Genomic DNA, 15,220 nt, shown 5'->3' on the forward strand with positions numbered 1-15,220 from the left:
TTTTGTTCCCTAGCTAGTATAACTCTTCAAGCAGGGATGCTTGAGAGTCTTAGATTTGAGAGATCCTTAGTTTGAATAGAATTTGACCAATTTCCAAATGAAATTGCAAGCCGCAAGATTCGTTTCTGCCTGCACAGGCACAGCCCCTTAACTGCCAAAGGCCAACTGCAGTGCCGGCGACCTGGACGGTGGATCTCACTTGACACTACCCTATATTTTGTCTTTCCGCGCCGGCCCGCCAGGCCATGACCGAGGACTCTCGATTCTGGTCTGCAGTCACGAGAAGCGCAACCCCGCCGCTCTTTATTAATTCTCTGCTCACGTTCGTTTGTAAACGTGGCCCTTCTCCCATCCACAGTGTTTACCTCCATTTCCAACAGGCTAGCTATCATAACCATCTTCACTGCGCACGTCTCCCTCTCTCTCTCTCTCTCTCTCTCTCTCTGTACACACGCGGACAACACGCATGCACACACTAGAGACCCCATGATGTATACTTGGCAGCGATAGGTCGGAAGCAACGAATTGTTAAGGATACCACGAATTGAATAAGCTTCCCAATCGGCGTTTACCACACAATGTTTTGGAACAGAGTGACAGCAGACCCGGCGACCTAGCTGCACTCTGCGTGTGCCGGGATCTCAGCAAAGTTGTGCTTCGATTAATCAATCCCGGAGACGTAGATTTAGTGAGGTTAAGGCAGGGACAGCTGAGGGAGGGGAGGGGAGGGGAGGGGTGGTCATCGACGACTGATGCGGCCCTGCTGCTTATGCGCCTATGAGCGTGTTGAGCAGAGTCGGGCAGTATGAGCTGGGACGTACCTTGGGTGAGGGCACTTTTGCCAAAGTGAAGTATGCTAAGCATGTGGAGACTGGTGAAGCCGTCGCCATTAAGATCATCGACAAGGAGAGAATCCTTAAGCGCAAAATGGTACTGCAGAGGTTGAATTTTCTTTTATATTTACTCCTCAATTTAATCGATTCTACTCTCTTCTGCACCAGATCAAGAGGGAAATTTCCACCATGAAGCTCATCAAGCATCCCAACGTGGTGCATCTTAAGGAGGTAATCTACCCTGTGGCCTCCTTATCAGGTTAAGTGGCTTTGTCGAGGTAGCTGTAGGTTAATTAGCTTGTAGCTCCTGATTTGCAAACTAAGTCGTAAACTGATCCTTCTAGGTCCTGGCCAGCAAGAAGAAGGTCTATATTGTGCTGGAATTTGTGGATGGGTGTGAACTCTTTGACAAGATTGTAGGTGTTATTCCTGTCTCATATTTCAGTTTGCCTTAAGTAAGCTTAGGCTTCTCCTTTAGAAGCTTTCTAATATACATGCAGGTTGAGACTGGCAGAATGGCTGAGCATGAAGCTAGAAAGTACTTCCAGCAACTTATACATGCTGTCGATTACTGTCACAGTCGTGGTGTATATCATCGAGATTTGAAGGTGGGCTCAATTAGATCCAGCATAATTTATGTTATTATTTGTTTACGACATTATTATTGACATCTGCTCCTCTGCTGCCCAGCCAGAGAATCTTCTACTCGACTCGAAAGGTGACCTTAAAATTTCCGACTTTGGTCTTAGTGCTCTTGCACAACAACGCTGGGTATGTTTCATGATTAGAACTACCACGAGACTTTTGAGTCACATCAAATCTTAAGCTATTGGATTGCATTAATGCATTCATAGGAGGACGGCTTACTCCATACAACTTGTGGAACTCCTAATTATGTCGCACCAGAGGTCAGCCCTCTTCGCTTAGCATTCACTGACTTTCTCTCATTTAATCAGAACACTGCCAGAGCCATTGGTGTGTCAGATTTGATGTGTATTTTATGCACAGGTAATCAATGAAAAGGGTTATGACGGTGCTGCAGCAGATATCTGGTCTTGTGGGGTTATACTTTATGTTCTTTTGGCTGGGTTTCTCCCCTTCGATGAGTTCAACACCATTGAGTTGTACAAGAAGGTGCTGTAAATTAAATCGCCTTACTCTGCTTAGATAACTTGACAATCTCTCATTCTAGTGGTTTCCTGAATTTACAGATTGAAGGAGCTGATTTTACTTTCCCATCTTGGTTTCCAGATGGGGCCAAGAACCTTGTGACCAGAATTCTTGATGCCAACCCTAAAACAGTGAGTTGGGGCTCTGGTATCAGAATTTGAAAGAGTGTGTATTTTGATGTTGAGAACCCTGATTATATTTCAATATTTCTCTTTTCTTCTGGTGTCTGCCAGCGCATGACAATGTCTGAAGTGCTCGAGGATGTGTGGTTCAAAGTTGATGACATTGCTGCCAACTGTGGCTGTGATGATGTCGAGGTTGATGGCATTGATGGGGTTTTTAGCAGTGGAGAGGTATGCTTATGTGCACTTTGTGCAGCCTGCCTGTAAGAGTGGTGTGGCATGCATAGTGGTTCATGATAATAGATGTGTTTACTGTCAACTCTGGGGTGTCTTGTGCAGGAAAGTTTTGTGGTGGAATCGTCAAGACCTGCCCTCATAAATGCGTTTGAAATAATCTCTATGTCGCAAGGGCTCGACTTATCTGGACTCTTCAAAGAGCAAAAGGTAAGGGCACTTGTATTGCAGCTGAAGTTGTAGCTATTCGATAATACAGAGATTTGGCTAACATCCACCTAGTCCTCAGTCATCAATGAAAAGTGAGACAAGATTTACATCCAAGCATCCAGCCAGTGAGATTCTCCTGAAGATGGCCACTTTTGCTAGTGCCCTGGGTTTTAAAACCAAATCGAAGAACTATAAGGTGTGTGGGCCCCTCCTACTTTGTGTATGTCTTTCTAATAAGTAATGCAAAGCTGGCCCTTAGATTTAAACAATCATAAAGTATTTTTCCTCTCATGGTTGGTTATCGGATTTGTTCAAGATTGTATACATGTCTGTAGGATTAGAAGGGCTTGCTGTGATTATGTTAGCAAAATTATACACAGATGCATGGTTTGTTACTTGTACTTTCTGTCCCTCTCCCTCATGCGCACACACACATGCACAGTGCACGCTCATTGTCCTTCATGATATGACTAATCATTGTGATCTGAATCAATCATGGGACTTGTGTGGTTGGCACAGGTGAAGATGCGCAGTGAGAAGCCGGGAAGGAAAGGCTGTTTGACAGTTGCAAGTGAGGCAAGTGGTGCTTGCTTCTTCATATTTTTGGTTGAGCTCGTTGTACGGTTGGCTAAGGTTACGATGTCACGGCTGCAGGTGTTTGAAGTGGGACCTTCCCTGTGCATGGTTGATTTGAGAAAGACTAGCGGTGATACTTTAGAATACAGAGAAGTAAGAACTCCAATCCAATGTCTTTGGTGAACAGATGGGCTATATTGTTACTGATCGGTTGTCTATGTGTGTGTGTTGTGCATGCATGCGCCGTGTGCGTAGGGGTGTGCCCAGTAGCAGCCATTGCCCCTGTGGGCCCCTGAAATTTCCTCCTATATTACCTCAATATCCCAAATTACCATTGAGTGCTTCCAAAATTCTCTAGATACCCCTCCAATGACTTTCCCCTCCCCCCACCACGGCGTAGGAAGCTTAGTTCTTCCTCAATAGAAGATGAATCCCTGATAGAACTAAAATTTTAGATGGGCTCTCAAGCTATGTGGCTCACTCTTGGTAGACACAAATGCCTGTTGTTTGTGAGCTAATTGGTGAATTTTTTTGTAGAAGAGACCTAACTAATGATAGATTTCTAATGACTAAAAGAATTAAGTATGCAAAAGCTGGAGCAATCCATCCAAAGTTAGTGGTTTTGGTGTGTGTTCATTGTGGACATGGAAAGAGCTATTATATTTATTCACATGTGTGATTGCATGACGGAGTATGTAAACTCTTATATACAAATCTGGTGGCAGTTTCAGAGGGAGCTCTCGGTGGGGCTGCAGGACATCGTGTGGACGACAGAAGATGATATGGGCGGGTCTACCTCCTAATAACAACCAATTTATCGTCTCTAGGCTTCACTCTACTTTACCGGTGCCGCGGGGCCTCCCTCTTCTCCCCTCAAGTAGCTCTCTCTCGTCAGTATACCAGGAGCAAAGTTTTGACACCCACACCCATGCATACCATACTCGACATATTCAAAAGGTTTGTTTTTCCACGAGAAAGGCTCTGTTGTGGTAGGAAGCCGATCTGCTGTGAAATGGGCTTCCTATCCCAAAAGCGCCCCTTTTCTCTGTTGTATCTTCCTACACACTAGTTTATGAATCTCTGTGTCTTGTCCTAGCCATACTCAAGTCCTTCAAAGGCTAGATGTGCTCCTTGGACGATATTGAAGAGACTTTCTTCCTCTATCAGGAAATTTTGAAATGTGATCCGTTCTTCTCACCAAAAGCGGCACATGGACTGCGATTAGGTTGAGTGCTAATTATTGCACGAGAGGAGGTATAATATACTAGGGTAAAAAGTAAACAACGTTAGCATATCCCATGGGCGTTGGGCGTCGTCTACAACTGTAACCAAAATGTCTTTCAACAATGTTATGTACCATTAATGGTCTCTCTTCAAACTTGAGCCCTCATCCTGCAAGATGGTGTAAAACACTCATGAATTTAGATTACCAAAGTGACCTCTATACATGATCAAAAATTTAGAATTTGGTCCTTGGCCCTGAACAGCTCAACAACTTGGCAATCTAAGTGCTAGCAAATAAAATAGGTTCAAATTGGAAGTTCAAACCGTTGATTAAATGATAAATGGCTTATATATACATATTGAAAAAATATAAAATTACAAGTGGAGACAACAAACGAAGTGGTTGATATCAAAGAAATGACAATTCTACTAAAGTGTGTTGCACATGGTTCTCAATTGGCTGCTTGTTATCCTGCCAGCTAATATCACCCCCCCCCCCCCTCCCCCTCTCCCCAACACACACACACACACACACACACCCCCCTGCGTGCGTGCGCGATGTTTTGAGTGACAAGTACTGGTTTGAGGCTTTGGTTGCAGGTCTTTTTGGTAGTTGTATCAAGCTCTCCTTGTATCTGTTTCTTTGCTCATTACCATGCCTTGACATTAATTCCATTGGCATGTCTTCCTGAATTTTGTCATACAATATCGAACAAACCTTGCCCTCATATTAGCAAGTATAGATTCAAAGCTACCTATCCACAAAGTGAAAAATCCAGCATAAAAATCTTCTTCCAAGGTTGGTATGGAGGAAGATGACAGTAACAGGAGCTCGTCATATTATTTATATAGAATCTCTTTATTGCTATGCTTTGACAAATTGTTCATCAAGCCCTTACAACCTTCTCAAGAAAATTCAGCCAAGGTGAGTTAGATTGTTTGACTTTGTGGAAGGAATCCAAGCATGATAGCATCAGGCTGATGATCTGTACTATCATTGTGTATGAGAGGTTTAGAGGGCTTCTTTAGGTCCCGTTACGGTTTTTACCATATAGTTTTCCTTGGAAGGTCAATCCTCTAGCTTTGGTAGTCGAGGATAATTGAGACAAATGGGCCTCTTCTTATCTATCTTTTGTGTGATTTTTGGCTTCTAATTCTGGGTATAAAGCAATGGATGGGGTCTTTTGTGATCTCTTGGGTGCATTAAAGCATGATGTAATACATGGGATGTGTAATAAGCCAGCTCACTCTCCACCTCGTGGGTGCACCTCACGTAATCCTCGACATAATGTGTGATCAAAGCCTAATTTCTTTTTCCTTCAAGCATTTTGTGGATTGAAAAAAAGCTCTCTTTCTTCATAAACTCCTATGAAAAAAAGAACTCTGACTATTTGAGCTACAACTTATTGTTGTTGTTGCTCAATGGTTGTGGGCTTCCGGTCTAGCTCTTTGTTGTATAGCTCTTGATAGTTGTCAAAATCCTTCAAGGGTCTAGCTCTTTGTTGTATAGTTCTTGATAGTTGTCAAAATCCTTCAAGTGACTGTAGAGCCCCCACTTTGCTACTCAATTGATTTATTTTCTCTTTGCAACTACAAGTGGCTCTTTTTATCTCATCTACCAAAAGGTACTTTTGTTGAACATATTCTAGTAGAGCTCTACTTATGCTTGGCCTTGACATTGTAGATTGGTCCAACCACTTGTCTATATTTTTCACCTCACTTGATTTCGCTTCTTTGGGCTTTGCGGTTTCTGAAGTTTGGACTTGGACTTTGAACAATCTCAGGTACTTGATCTTTTGGAACACGGTGGTGTGCTTCCTTCATAACTCATCTGTTTGTTGTGGCATGACCCAAGAGATGTGATGTTGCTCTTGAGGAACTTTTGGTACAGAATCTTGAGGCTTATTTGCTTGGTCTTCTTTTGCCTTTAGGAGTCTCTTAGCCTCTTCCCCTTGGTCAATCTTCTCGGCTTCATCTTCAGGTCTACTTGCTGTAGCATGGGGGGACTTCTTTGTCTTTGGGTTTCTTTGCTTTTCATTGCTCTTCCAAATCCTCTTGTAGGTTCCTTTCCATATTAAATGCATCTCTCTCTCTCTCTCTCTCTCTCTCTCTCTCTCTCTCTCTCTCTTTAGTGAAGGGTTGCCCTTTTTATTGGATCTTCACGTGGAGCAGCAACTTTCTTGTTTTCATGTCATGAAGGGTCTTTTCGATGTTTCCGCTTTCTTGTGTTTAGGTCTCTTTAGCTTGCTTTGCCGACACTTCATGTTGTGGTTCAATTTGTGTAGGTGGCGAGCTAGGTATACTTTTTGCAGGTGTGGCACCTCTTCTTGGTTCTCCTCCTCCTTGGCTTGTGTTTGTGCTCTCTCTTCAACTTCAACCTTTCTCTATGCCCCAATATTCTTCGGAAATTCCTCTTCCTCCCCTCTAATTTGTTCTAGCAGTTGCCTTTCATCTTAACCTTTCTCTAGTTTCCTCAATTTTGCTACCGTCTTAGTTGCATTTTCTTGTTCTCGGTCCAATCTAGCTTTCTTTTGAGCCATAGTTTCGAAGTATTCAACTTTCCTCTTGCTAGACCTCACGGCATTTGCTCTAAAGACCTCATCAAAGTCAATACCCTCTTGTTGCTTAAATACCCTAGGGTTAGCTTCATTAAAGACCTCCAATGGTTAGTGTTAAAAGTCCTTACACCTTAGGTAAGCTAGGGTTATGCTTGAGGTGGGAACTTGGCCCAAGTTTGAGATGCTTGTCGTGCTTGCTCACTAAGGTGCTTGAGGTGCTCCATGACTAAGGTGCTAAGGTGCTCCATGACTAAGGTGCTTGAGGTGTTCCACAAAGTCAACATGATCCCTACTCAAAGGGGGGTGGGGGGGGCGGAGGGGGGCTCATTGTAGGGGCTAGAGAGAGAACACATACACCCTCACACAAGGTATCCTTGGTGCAAATAAAGCAACAGGGACACTTGTAAATCTCCTCTTCATGTTGCCTTCATAGTGTGCCTAAAGCTTATTGGTTAGCCTCCCAAGGGGTCCAATGATTATTTAGTTGATTTAATTAATAGTTTTTTTATTTATCATTTCCTCTCTCTCAAAGGGAAAAGGGGGATACTTATTCCATGGATACCCTTGTTGCTTGATATGCACTAAGCCTGTGATTGGCCAAGCTTGAGGAGGTCCAATCAAGTGCCAGAGAGTGCTAGAAGAGGGGGTCGACCAAAGTAAGAAGAGGGTTAGGTTGGGGGGTATACTCTCCCACACACTCTCTCTCATTATGTGGAGTTGCACAAGAACTCCTTCTCCTTCTCCAAGCTAGTAGAGAAGTTGAGAGCCTACACCAACACTCTTGGCTATGGAATGCAAATCCAACCAAGAGCTATGCTCCAGTGCTTAAACTTGCTATCTTCTCCATCTTCATTACTATGCTATTATGTATGCTAGTAAGAAGAGTGATGATAAGTGAGGAACTATTTCTTTCTCCTATAAATGTTTCTTCTTTCTTTTTCCTACCCTCATTTCATACTAGCTCACTCCACCTTTGAAGGTGTTTGAGGCCTTGGGACTGAGGATGGGGATAGTTAATTCTTTTTGCAAAGTCCATGTTATGCTCGTGATGCATGAAGCTTTTCATCTTCATTACACCACCTAGGTCACAAAGAACACAAAGATTGTATTGTACCAAGCCTCTCTTGATGGGAGAATCCATAATACAAAAGCCTATTGGAGGGGGAACTGGCTCCACATAAATTTGATCCTCAAATGTTGTCATGTTCTCTAAATTCTCTATCGTGAAAAATTATTGTTCATGTCAAGTTAATAAAGTATTATGGTTAAGTTGCTACTGCTAAATAAGTTCACCCTTTATGTTCTCAAAGTAGTTTCACAAAAATGTTCTCTTTAACTCTCTTAATCCTGCTATTCTCAAAGTTCATAGGCCATTTCCATTACATTAGTATCAGAGCTATTGGTTTCTCTTTTCTTGCTTAAGAAGAGAGGTCCTTAAGTTGTCTATGAAAGGCTGGGCCTGTTTATTGCAATAGGATAAGTGGGAAAAGGATCTATTATCTTGGTTGAGAAGGACTTAGTTTGAGGTACAGCGTTGGGAATTATAGTCTTAATAATCGAGCCGCTCGGGGCCTGCCTTTGGCTTAACCATTATTGAGCTATGAGCAAGCTCAACAGGAACCATAACAAACGAGCAATGTTAGACCCTCTCCACTAGTCTTTGCAATTAACAATGTCTAAACCATGGGTGTGGTTGCTTGAGAACTAATTTTCAAAGGTAAAGAAGAGTAGCGACTAAGGTTTTTGAGGATACTAAAGTACAAAGTGATTCTATAAATAAGTATAACTAGCATGGCTGACAATAACCAAGAGAGTAGAATGAACATTGATAACTTTGATTTTGCACATGAAGGTGCTAATGATGATGCCCCATGTTTGTCAATTATCTTGTTATTTTCAAAGGGAAAGAAGAGTAGCGACCAAGGTTTTTGAGGGTACTAAAGTACAAAGTGATTCTATACATAAGTATAACTAGCATGGCTGACAATAACCAAGAGAGTAGAATGAACATTGATAACTTTGATTTTGCACATGAAGGTGCTAATGATGATGCCCCATGTTTGTCAATTATCTTGTTACTAGGTTGTAGCAAGCTATGAGCAACCTTGCTTTGCAAGCCGAAGTTACTCAACAACTTCGCGCTTATGGGATTTTCCTTCCTCTTCAAGAGGAGAGAGAGATTAGGAGGCCTCTTGATGAGGTCCCCAAAAGAATAATCTCTCCCATACAAGAGAAGAAATCTAAAGAACAAGAAAGTAATGAATCCTAAGTTCCTCTAAAGATGTGGCTCCACAAAGACTGTGGTTTAGATGATCGCCAATTGCTCCTAAGAGGAAACGATCAACCCATAGTCCTTCTCCTCGTCACCCCGAAAGGGAAGAGAGGAAAGAAAGAAAGAAAAGGGAAAGAAAGAGGTCACCCTCTTCTCCTTCTTCTTCACCTTCCTCCTCTTTCGATGAAAGCTATGGCTATTCTCCTAGAGAATACAAGAGGGGAGGACATTGAAAATCCTACCCTGCATGGCGAAGGTGACAAAAGCTCAAGAAGTTCAAAGAGGGAGGAAAGAGTATCTTTTTTCTCACCTATGATGGCATCTTTGGTGCTACCGACAAAGTATTGGCCTTCATCCAGCAATATGATGCGGCCTTTGGAGATGAGGGCTTCACGCAGTCCTCCAAGCTACGCCATGTAGCTATACACTTTCAGAAATCGGCTTATCAATGGTAGCCACCTTTGTGGCAACGGTGAAGCCCCAAAGACATGGGCAACTCTACGAGTTTCCATCATGAAGCAATTCCTTGCAAGCGATGCAAAGGACAAAGTGCTTACCAAATGGCGGAGTTTGAAGCTTCTCTCCCATGAGTCTATCCACAAATACGTGGACAAGTTTTGGGATTTACATCTTAAGGCAGTACTGTATTTCAAAAGATAGATTTTGTCGAGCAAAAGCAAAAATTCTGAGCGAGATTATCTGAAGAGATGGCCGAGTACGTCAACTCCCAATGGCCTGGTTCTATCATCGAAGTAATCCACCACACTATGGTTGCTTCACACATAAATTTCCAACAAGGGGCTCGAAGGAATGTCAGGCCCATGGAAAGCAAAGACAAAAGTGATGCAAAGGGGAAAACCATGCCCAAAATTCTTCCCAAGGCAATTCCAATAACAACAACAACAACAACAATTGGTTTAAGGGGAAGAGAGTTTACAAAGGTAAAAATAAACTCTCTCTTGAAGAGCTTGAAGCTTTTCGTAAGGACCACAAATGTTTTAAGTGTGGGGAGCAAGGACATCACTATCGTTCTTGTCCCAAGAGAAATGCAAAGGATCACCTCTCTCCTATGCTTGGGGAAAGGTAAGGGAACATGATGCCTTCATCTTGTTTGACCTTGGCTCAACTCACAACTCATATCAACGGAGCTGGCCACCAAGTTGGGCATTCAAGCTTTTGAGATGGGAGATACTGTAATTGCTGATACTGCTTTCAAGGGACAACAAGCCTCCGTTACTCCCTTGATTGGGAAATTCAGGCCTTATGTCCAACGCTATGTCGACAAAGAAGACTTTTTTATCTCTCCTCTCCGACATAAGGATGCCATCCTAGGGGCACGATGGTTCAACAGCATGGCTGCGAACATGAAGTTCCTTGAAAGGAGAATCTACTTCACCTATAGGGAAAAGAGCATGCATATAGATGCTAGTGAGTCTGGTCGTACTATACCACTTGTAAATCCTCCTTCTTTTGATAAATCAATGAAGAGATCAATTTCTACGTACTTGATTTTTGTCAAAGAGTCCCTAAAAGGTCCTATGTTTCATCAAATGTAAATGGTAGGAATCAAGAGGAGTTAGACTTGTCTAATTTTCTAAAAGGATTCCAAGATGTGTTCATGGATGATATCCCTATGGACTTACCTCCAAAACGAGGGGATGATGACCATCGAATTGAGCTCCGATCATGAAGCTCACCACATAACAAGCCTCCAGAAGAGACCATGAGGCAAGTACAAGAATTGGCAGACAAAGGGATGGTGAGGCCTAGCTCCTCTCCCTTTTTTTCTCCAGTCCTATTAGTGCAAAAGAAAGATGGTACATACCGTATGTGTGTGGATTATCGAGCACTAAACCATATCACTATCAAAAATAGATTTCTCGTACCTTAGGTAGAAGATATGTTTGATAAGATACAAGGCTCTATCTACTTCAGTAGGATTGACCTTAAAAGTGGCTATCATCAAAAATGGATAGTGGATGAAGATATCCTAAAGACCGTTTTTTGTACAACTTTTGGTCTTTATGAGTATCTAGTCATGCCTTTTTCCTTTTGGCTTGACTAATACACCATCCATGTTCAATCCGTTTAATGGAGAAATCTTTAGACCCTACCGCAAATTCACTAGAGTGTTCTTTGATAATATCATCATCTACTCCAAGTCTTTGGAGGAACACAAGCAACATTTCCTGGTGATTTTTCAAGCATTGAGGGATGGTATCCGGATGGATCCATAAAAGTTGGAGGTAATCAAAGCATGGCCTAATCCTAGGAATCTACATGAGCTAAGAAGCCTTACTGATATGTGTGCATACTATAGATGTATCATAGTAAAATTCTCTCAAATAGTAGGACCATTACATGAAAGAACGTTAAGTATTCATGGATTGCTAAGGAGAAAAATGATTTTGACAAGCTCAAAGAGAAGCTCACCTCCCAACCAGTCCTTGTAATGGAAATGGCCTATGAACTTTGAGAGTAGCAGAATTAGGAAAATTAGAGAAAGCACTTTTGTGAGATTACTTTGAGAGCATAGAGGGTGAACTTAATTGATGGTAGCAACATAAACATAGTACTTAGTTAACTTGACATAAAAAATACTTTTGCAAGAGAGAGAGAGTTTAGAGAACATGACAACAGTTGAGGACTGGAATTATGTGGAGCGAGTCCCCCCTCCAATAGGCATTTGTATTATAGATTCTCCCATCAAGAGAGACTTGGTACAATACAATCTTTGTGTTCCTTGCGACCTAGGTGACACAATAAAGATGGAAAGCTTCATGGATCACGAGCATAACATAAACTTTGCAAAAAGCATTAACTATCCCAAGCCTCAGTCCCAAGGCCTCAAACACCTTCAAAGGTGGTGAGAGCTAGCGGGAAATGAGGATAGGGAAGAGGAAGAAGAAACATTCCATAGGAGAAAGAATTACTTTCTCACTTATCATCACTCTTCTTACTAGCATACATAATAGCATAGTAATGAAGATGGAGAAGATGAAAAGCTTAAGCATTGAAGCATCGCTCTTGGTCAGATTTGCATTCCATAGCAAAGAGTGTTGGTGTAGGCTCTCTACTAGCTTGGAGAAGGAGATGGAAGCTCTTGCACTTTGCACTTCACACAATGAGAGTGTGTGTGGGAGAGTATACCCCCAAGCTAGCCCCCTTCTTGCTTTGGTCGATCCCCCCTTTGTAGCTCATGCTTGAAGCTCATTGGATCCCTCCAGGCCTAGCCAGTCACATGCAGAATGCACATCAAGCAACAAGGGTAGCCTTGAGACAAGTGTCTCCCTTTCCTATTTGAGAGAGACGACTTGATAAATGCAAAAAAAATTAATTAAATTTACTAATCTATCATTGGACCCCTTGGGAGGCCAACCAATAGGCTTTAGGCACACTATGAGGGCAACATGAGCAAGAGCTTAACAAGTGTCCTATTTGCTTTCTTTGTACCAAGCTTGCCTTGTGTGAGGGTGTGTGTGTTCTCTCTCTATCATCCCCCTAGCTTTAGGGCTTGCCCCCTCTCTTGTAGGATGGGATTCACCTTAGCCTCAAGCACCTTAGTCAGCAAGCATGTCAAAACACCTCAAGCTTGGGTAGTGTTCCCGCAAGCACCTCAAGCATCTTAGTCAGCAAGCACAACAAGCACCTCAAGCACCTTAGTCATCAAGCATGACAAGCACCTTAGTTATCAAGCATGACAAGCACTTCAAGCACCTTAGTCATCAAGCACGAGAAGCACCTCAAGTTTGGGCCAGGTTCCCACCTCAAGCTCAGCCCTAGCTTACGTAAGGTCAAAGGACTTTTAAAACTAACCTTTGGAGGTCTTTAATAAAGCTAACCCTAAGGTCTTTTAAGCTCCATTGGCTAGCCTTGCTCTTTGACATACCATCTCTCATTTGGGCCCCTTTACCATAGGCCCCGTGTCGAGATAGATCCGAAAGCACATGTCTATATTCTAACCCTTGTTCCCATCTATTCTCCCACATTAAATGATCATTTTAATATGAGAAAATCATTTGGGTTGGTTATATATTAGATTTTTATAAAATTACCTCTCTCTTGAAATCATAGTTGTCATCGACTATGAAGTTGAAGAGATAAAGCCTTAGTCATTAGTCAATCTTGCTTAGCGGGTAGAGGATCCCTTTTTACCCTACGACATCTTTCCAAGAGGGATGACTAATCCATTTGATGCTTGGAAGACATATCTGCCGCAAGCATGTGTGCTCTTTAGTCCATTTCATTCTCCCAAGTAGAGTGACAAATTCTACTTGGTGCTTGAGAGACATCGTCATCACAAACATGATTCTAAGCATGCATACTATTTAAATCTGTGCACAATAAAAAGAGAACTAGTCCTATAAGACAAAAATATTGGTCATTTAAAAGAAATTTGTACATTTGCTTACTCTAATGTAGCATACTATTTAAATTTTTGCACAATAAAAAGAGAAGTAGTCTTATAAGACAAAAACATTGGTCATTTAAAAGAAATTTGTACATTTGCTTACACTTATGTAGCATTGTAAGCATTGGCAAGGTTCACACTATCCTTAAGCTGTATTCCTTGCATCCATCTAGCATCTTCCAAAGGATAATTTTTGAACTTAATAAGATACCGTCAGATAATCTTACCATGTTGTAGTACCTTGTCGTCATGCCAAAAGACAGTTTCGGGTTGTAGCACCTATTCTTAGTCTTCAATTTCGAGAGGGTCTTCAATAATTGGTTCACTTGGTGGCTCTCCTTTGTAGGGCTTAAGTAGGCTCACATGAAAAGCATTGTGTATGAGCCAATGGTTGGGCAACTTGAGTTGATAAGCCATCTCATTGATTGGCTTCAAGATTTGAAAAGGACCATAGTATCTTTTTGCTAGTTTAGCATAATACTTTTGATGGCCCGTAAAATTCTTGCCCGTCGTTTGCCTCAATCGAGCCTTGGGAAATTTAATTAAGACCCAATCATTTTCTTTGAGCATTAAGGCCCTTCTGTGCTTGTCAGCATCAACTTTTTGCCTTTGTTGAGAGATGGATATAGCCTCCTTAATCTTTTGAAAAGATTTTTATAGGTCACGACTATACTCAACAACAACGAAGATCTTCCCATGTACTTTGAGAAGCAAGGGACTTTTAGGTCTTTCTTCAATGATTTCTAAAGGTGCTTTTTCCGTAGAAGTACGGAAAATATTATTGTACGCATACTCTACAAGAGGTAGGTACTTTTTCCATTGTGAGCGTTGATCTAATTTGGTAACATAATTCTTTAGTAGATCGAGAATCGTAAGATTGGCTATCTCACTTCGGCCATCGTTTGTGGGTGATAGGCCCAAGAGAATTTCAATCTTGTACCTAGATTTTCAAAGAGACCTTTCTATAAATTACTGGTCATTCTAGGATCTCTATCTAGCACGATGGATGTTGGTAATCCATGGTGTTTGAAAATATGAGATATGAAGAGAGTTGCCATTTGGGTTAATAGTCTTTTTGACAGGAATAAAGTGTGCTTGCTTGCTAAAGCTGTTGACTATTGTCCATATTCCCGTACTCCCATGGATAGACTCTAGTAATTTAAAGATGAAATCCATGGATATACTCTCACTTGGTGAATTTGGGATTGGCAATGGTTGGAGTACTCCAGGTTGCTTCCCTCTATCATACTTTGTATTTTGGCATATACATTTTGAAATATACTCTTGTATGTCCACTTTCATGGTAGGCCAATAGAAGTACATTTCTACTCCTCGGAGAGTAGGTTGAATGCCTCTATGCCCCGCATACGGAGGAGCATGGGATTCATACATGACTTTTTTACGAAGGAAGTGGGTAAGACATAGCCTATTGTCATGGAGAAGATAACCATCTTGCAAGGCCCAAAGCAAGGGCTGACATTATGTCTCTAAAGTCGGGGTCAGTAGCATACTCATCTATCATAGAAGATAAATCATTGTGAGTAGCTATAGACACCGAAGAAATGATTGCTTAAGGTTGCAAAGTTGCAACAAGTGCTGGAAGTGAAAGA

General features: G+C 41.8%; 1 protein-coding gene across 2 annotated transcripts; it reads left to right on the top strand.

Annotated features, from left to right (window-relative positions):
• The first annotated feature begins 300 nt into the window (after window positions 1-300).
• LOC147445050 (CBL-interacting protein kinase 23-like) lies at window positions 301-4,523 on the top strand. 2 transcript variants are annotated; one of them, XM_086527524.1, is made up of 14 exons: window positions 301-930; window positions 1,002-1,064; window positions 1,178-1,249; window positions 1,334-1,441; window positions 1,524-1,604; window positions 1,688-1,741; window positions 1,842-1,967; window positions 2,045-2,134; window positions 2,237-2,356; window positions 2,465-2,569; window positions 2,649-2,765; window positions 3,089-3,145; window positions 3,224-3,298; window positions 3,871-4,523. In XM_086527524.1, the coding sequence occupies exons 1-14, from the start codon at window positions 778-780 to the stop codon at window positions 3,946-3,948; spliced, it is 1,299 nt and encodes a 432-aa protein (XP_086383650.1). In that variant the 5' UTR covers window positions 301-777; the 3' UTR covers window positions 3,949-4,523. The 2 variants fall into 2 exon arrangements, with proteins under 2 accessions (XP_086383650.1, XP_086383651.1); XM_086527525.1 differs by having other exon boundaries at window positions 854-930; window positions 1,348-1,441.
• The last annotated feature ends 10,697 nt before the right edge of the window (window positions 4,524-15,220 follow it).

This window comes from Adiantum capillus-veneris, chromosome 13, assembly GCF_014529385.1.
Source record: "Adiantum capillus-veneris isolate H3 chromosome 13, ASM1452938v2, whole genome shotgun sequence".
Classification (NCBI taxonomy): Eukaryota; Viridiplantae; Streptophyta; class Polypodiopsida; order Polypodiales; family Pteridaceae; genus Adiantum; species Adiantum capillus-veneris.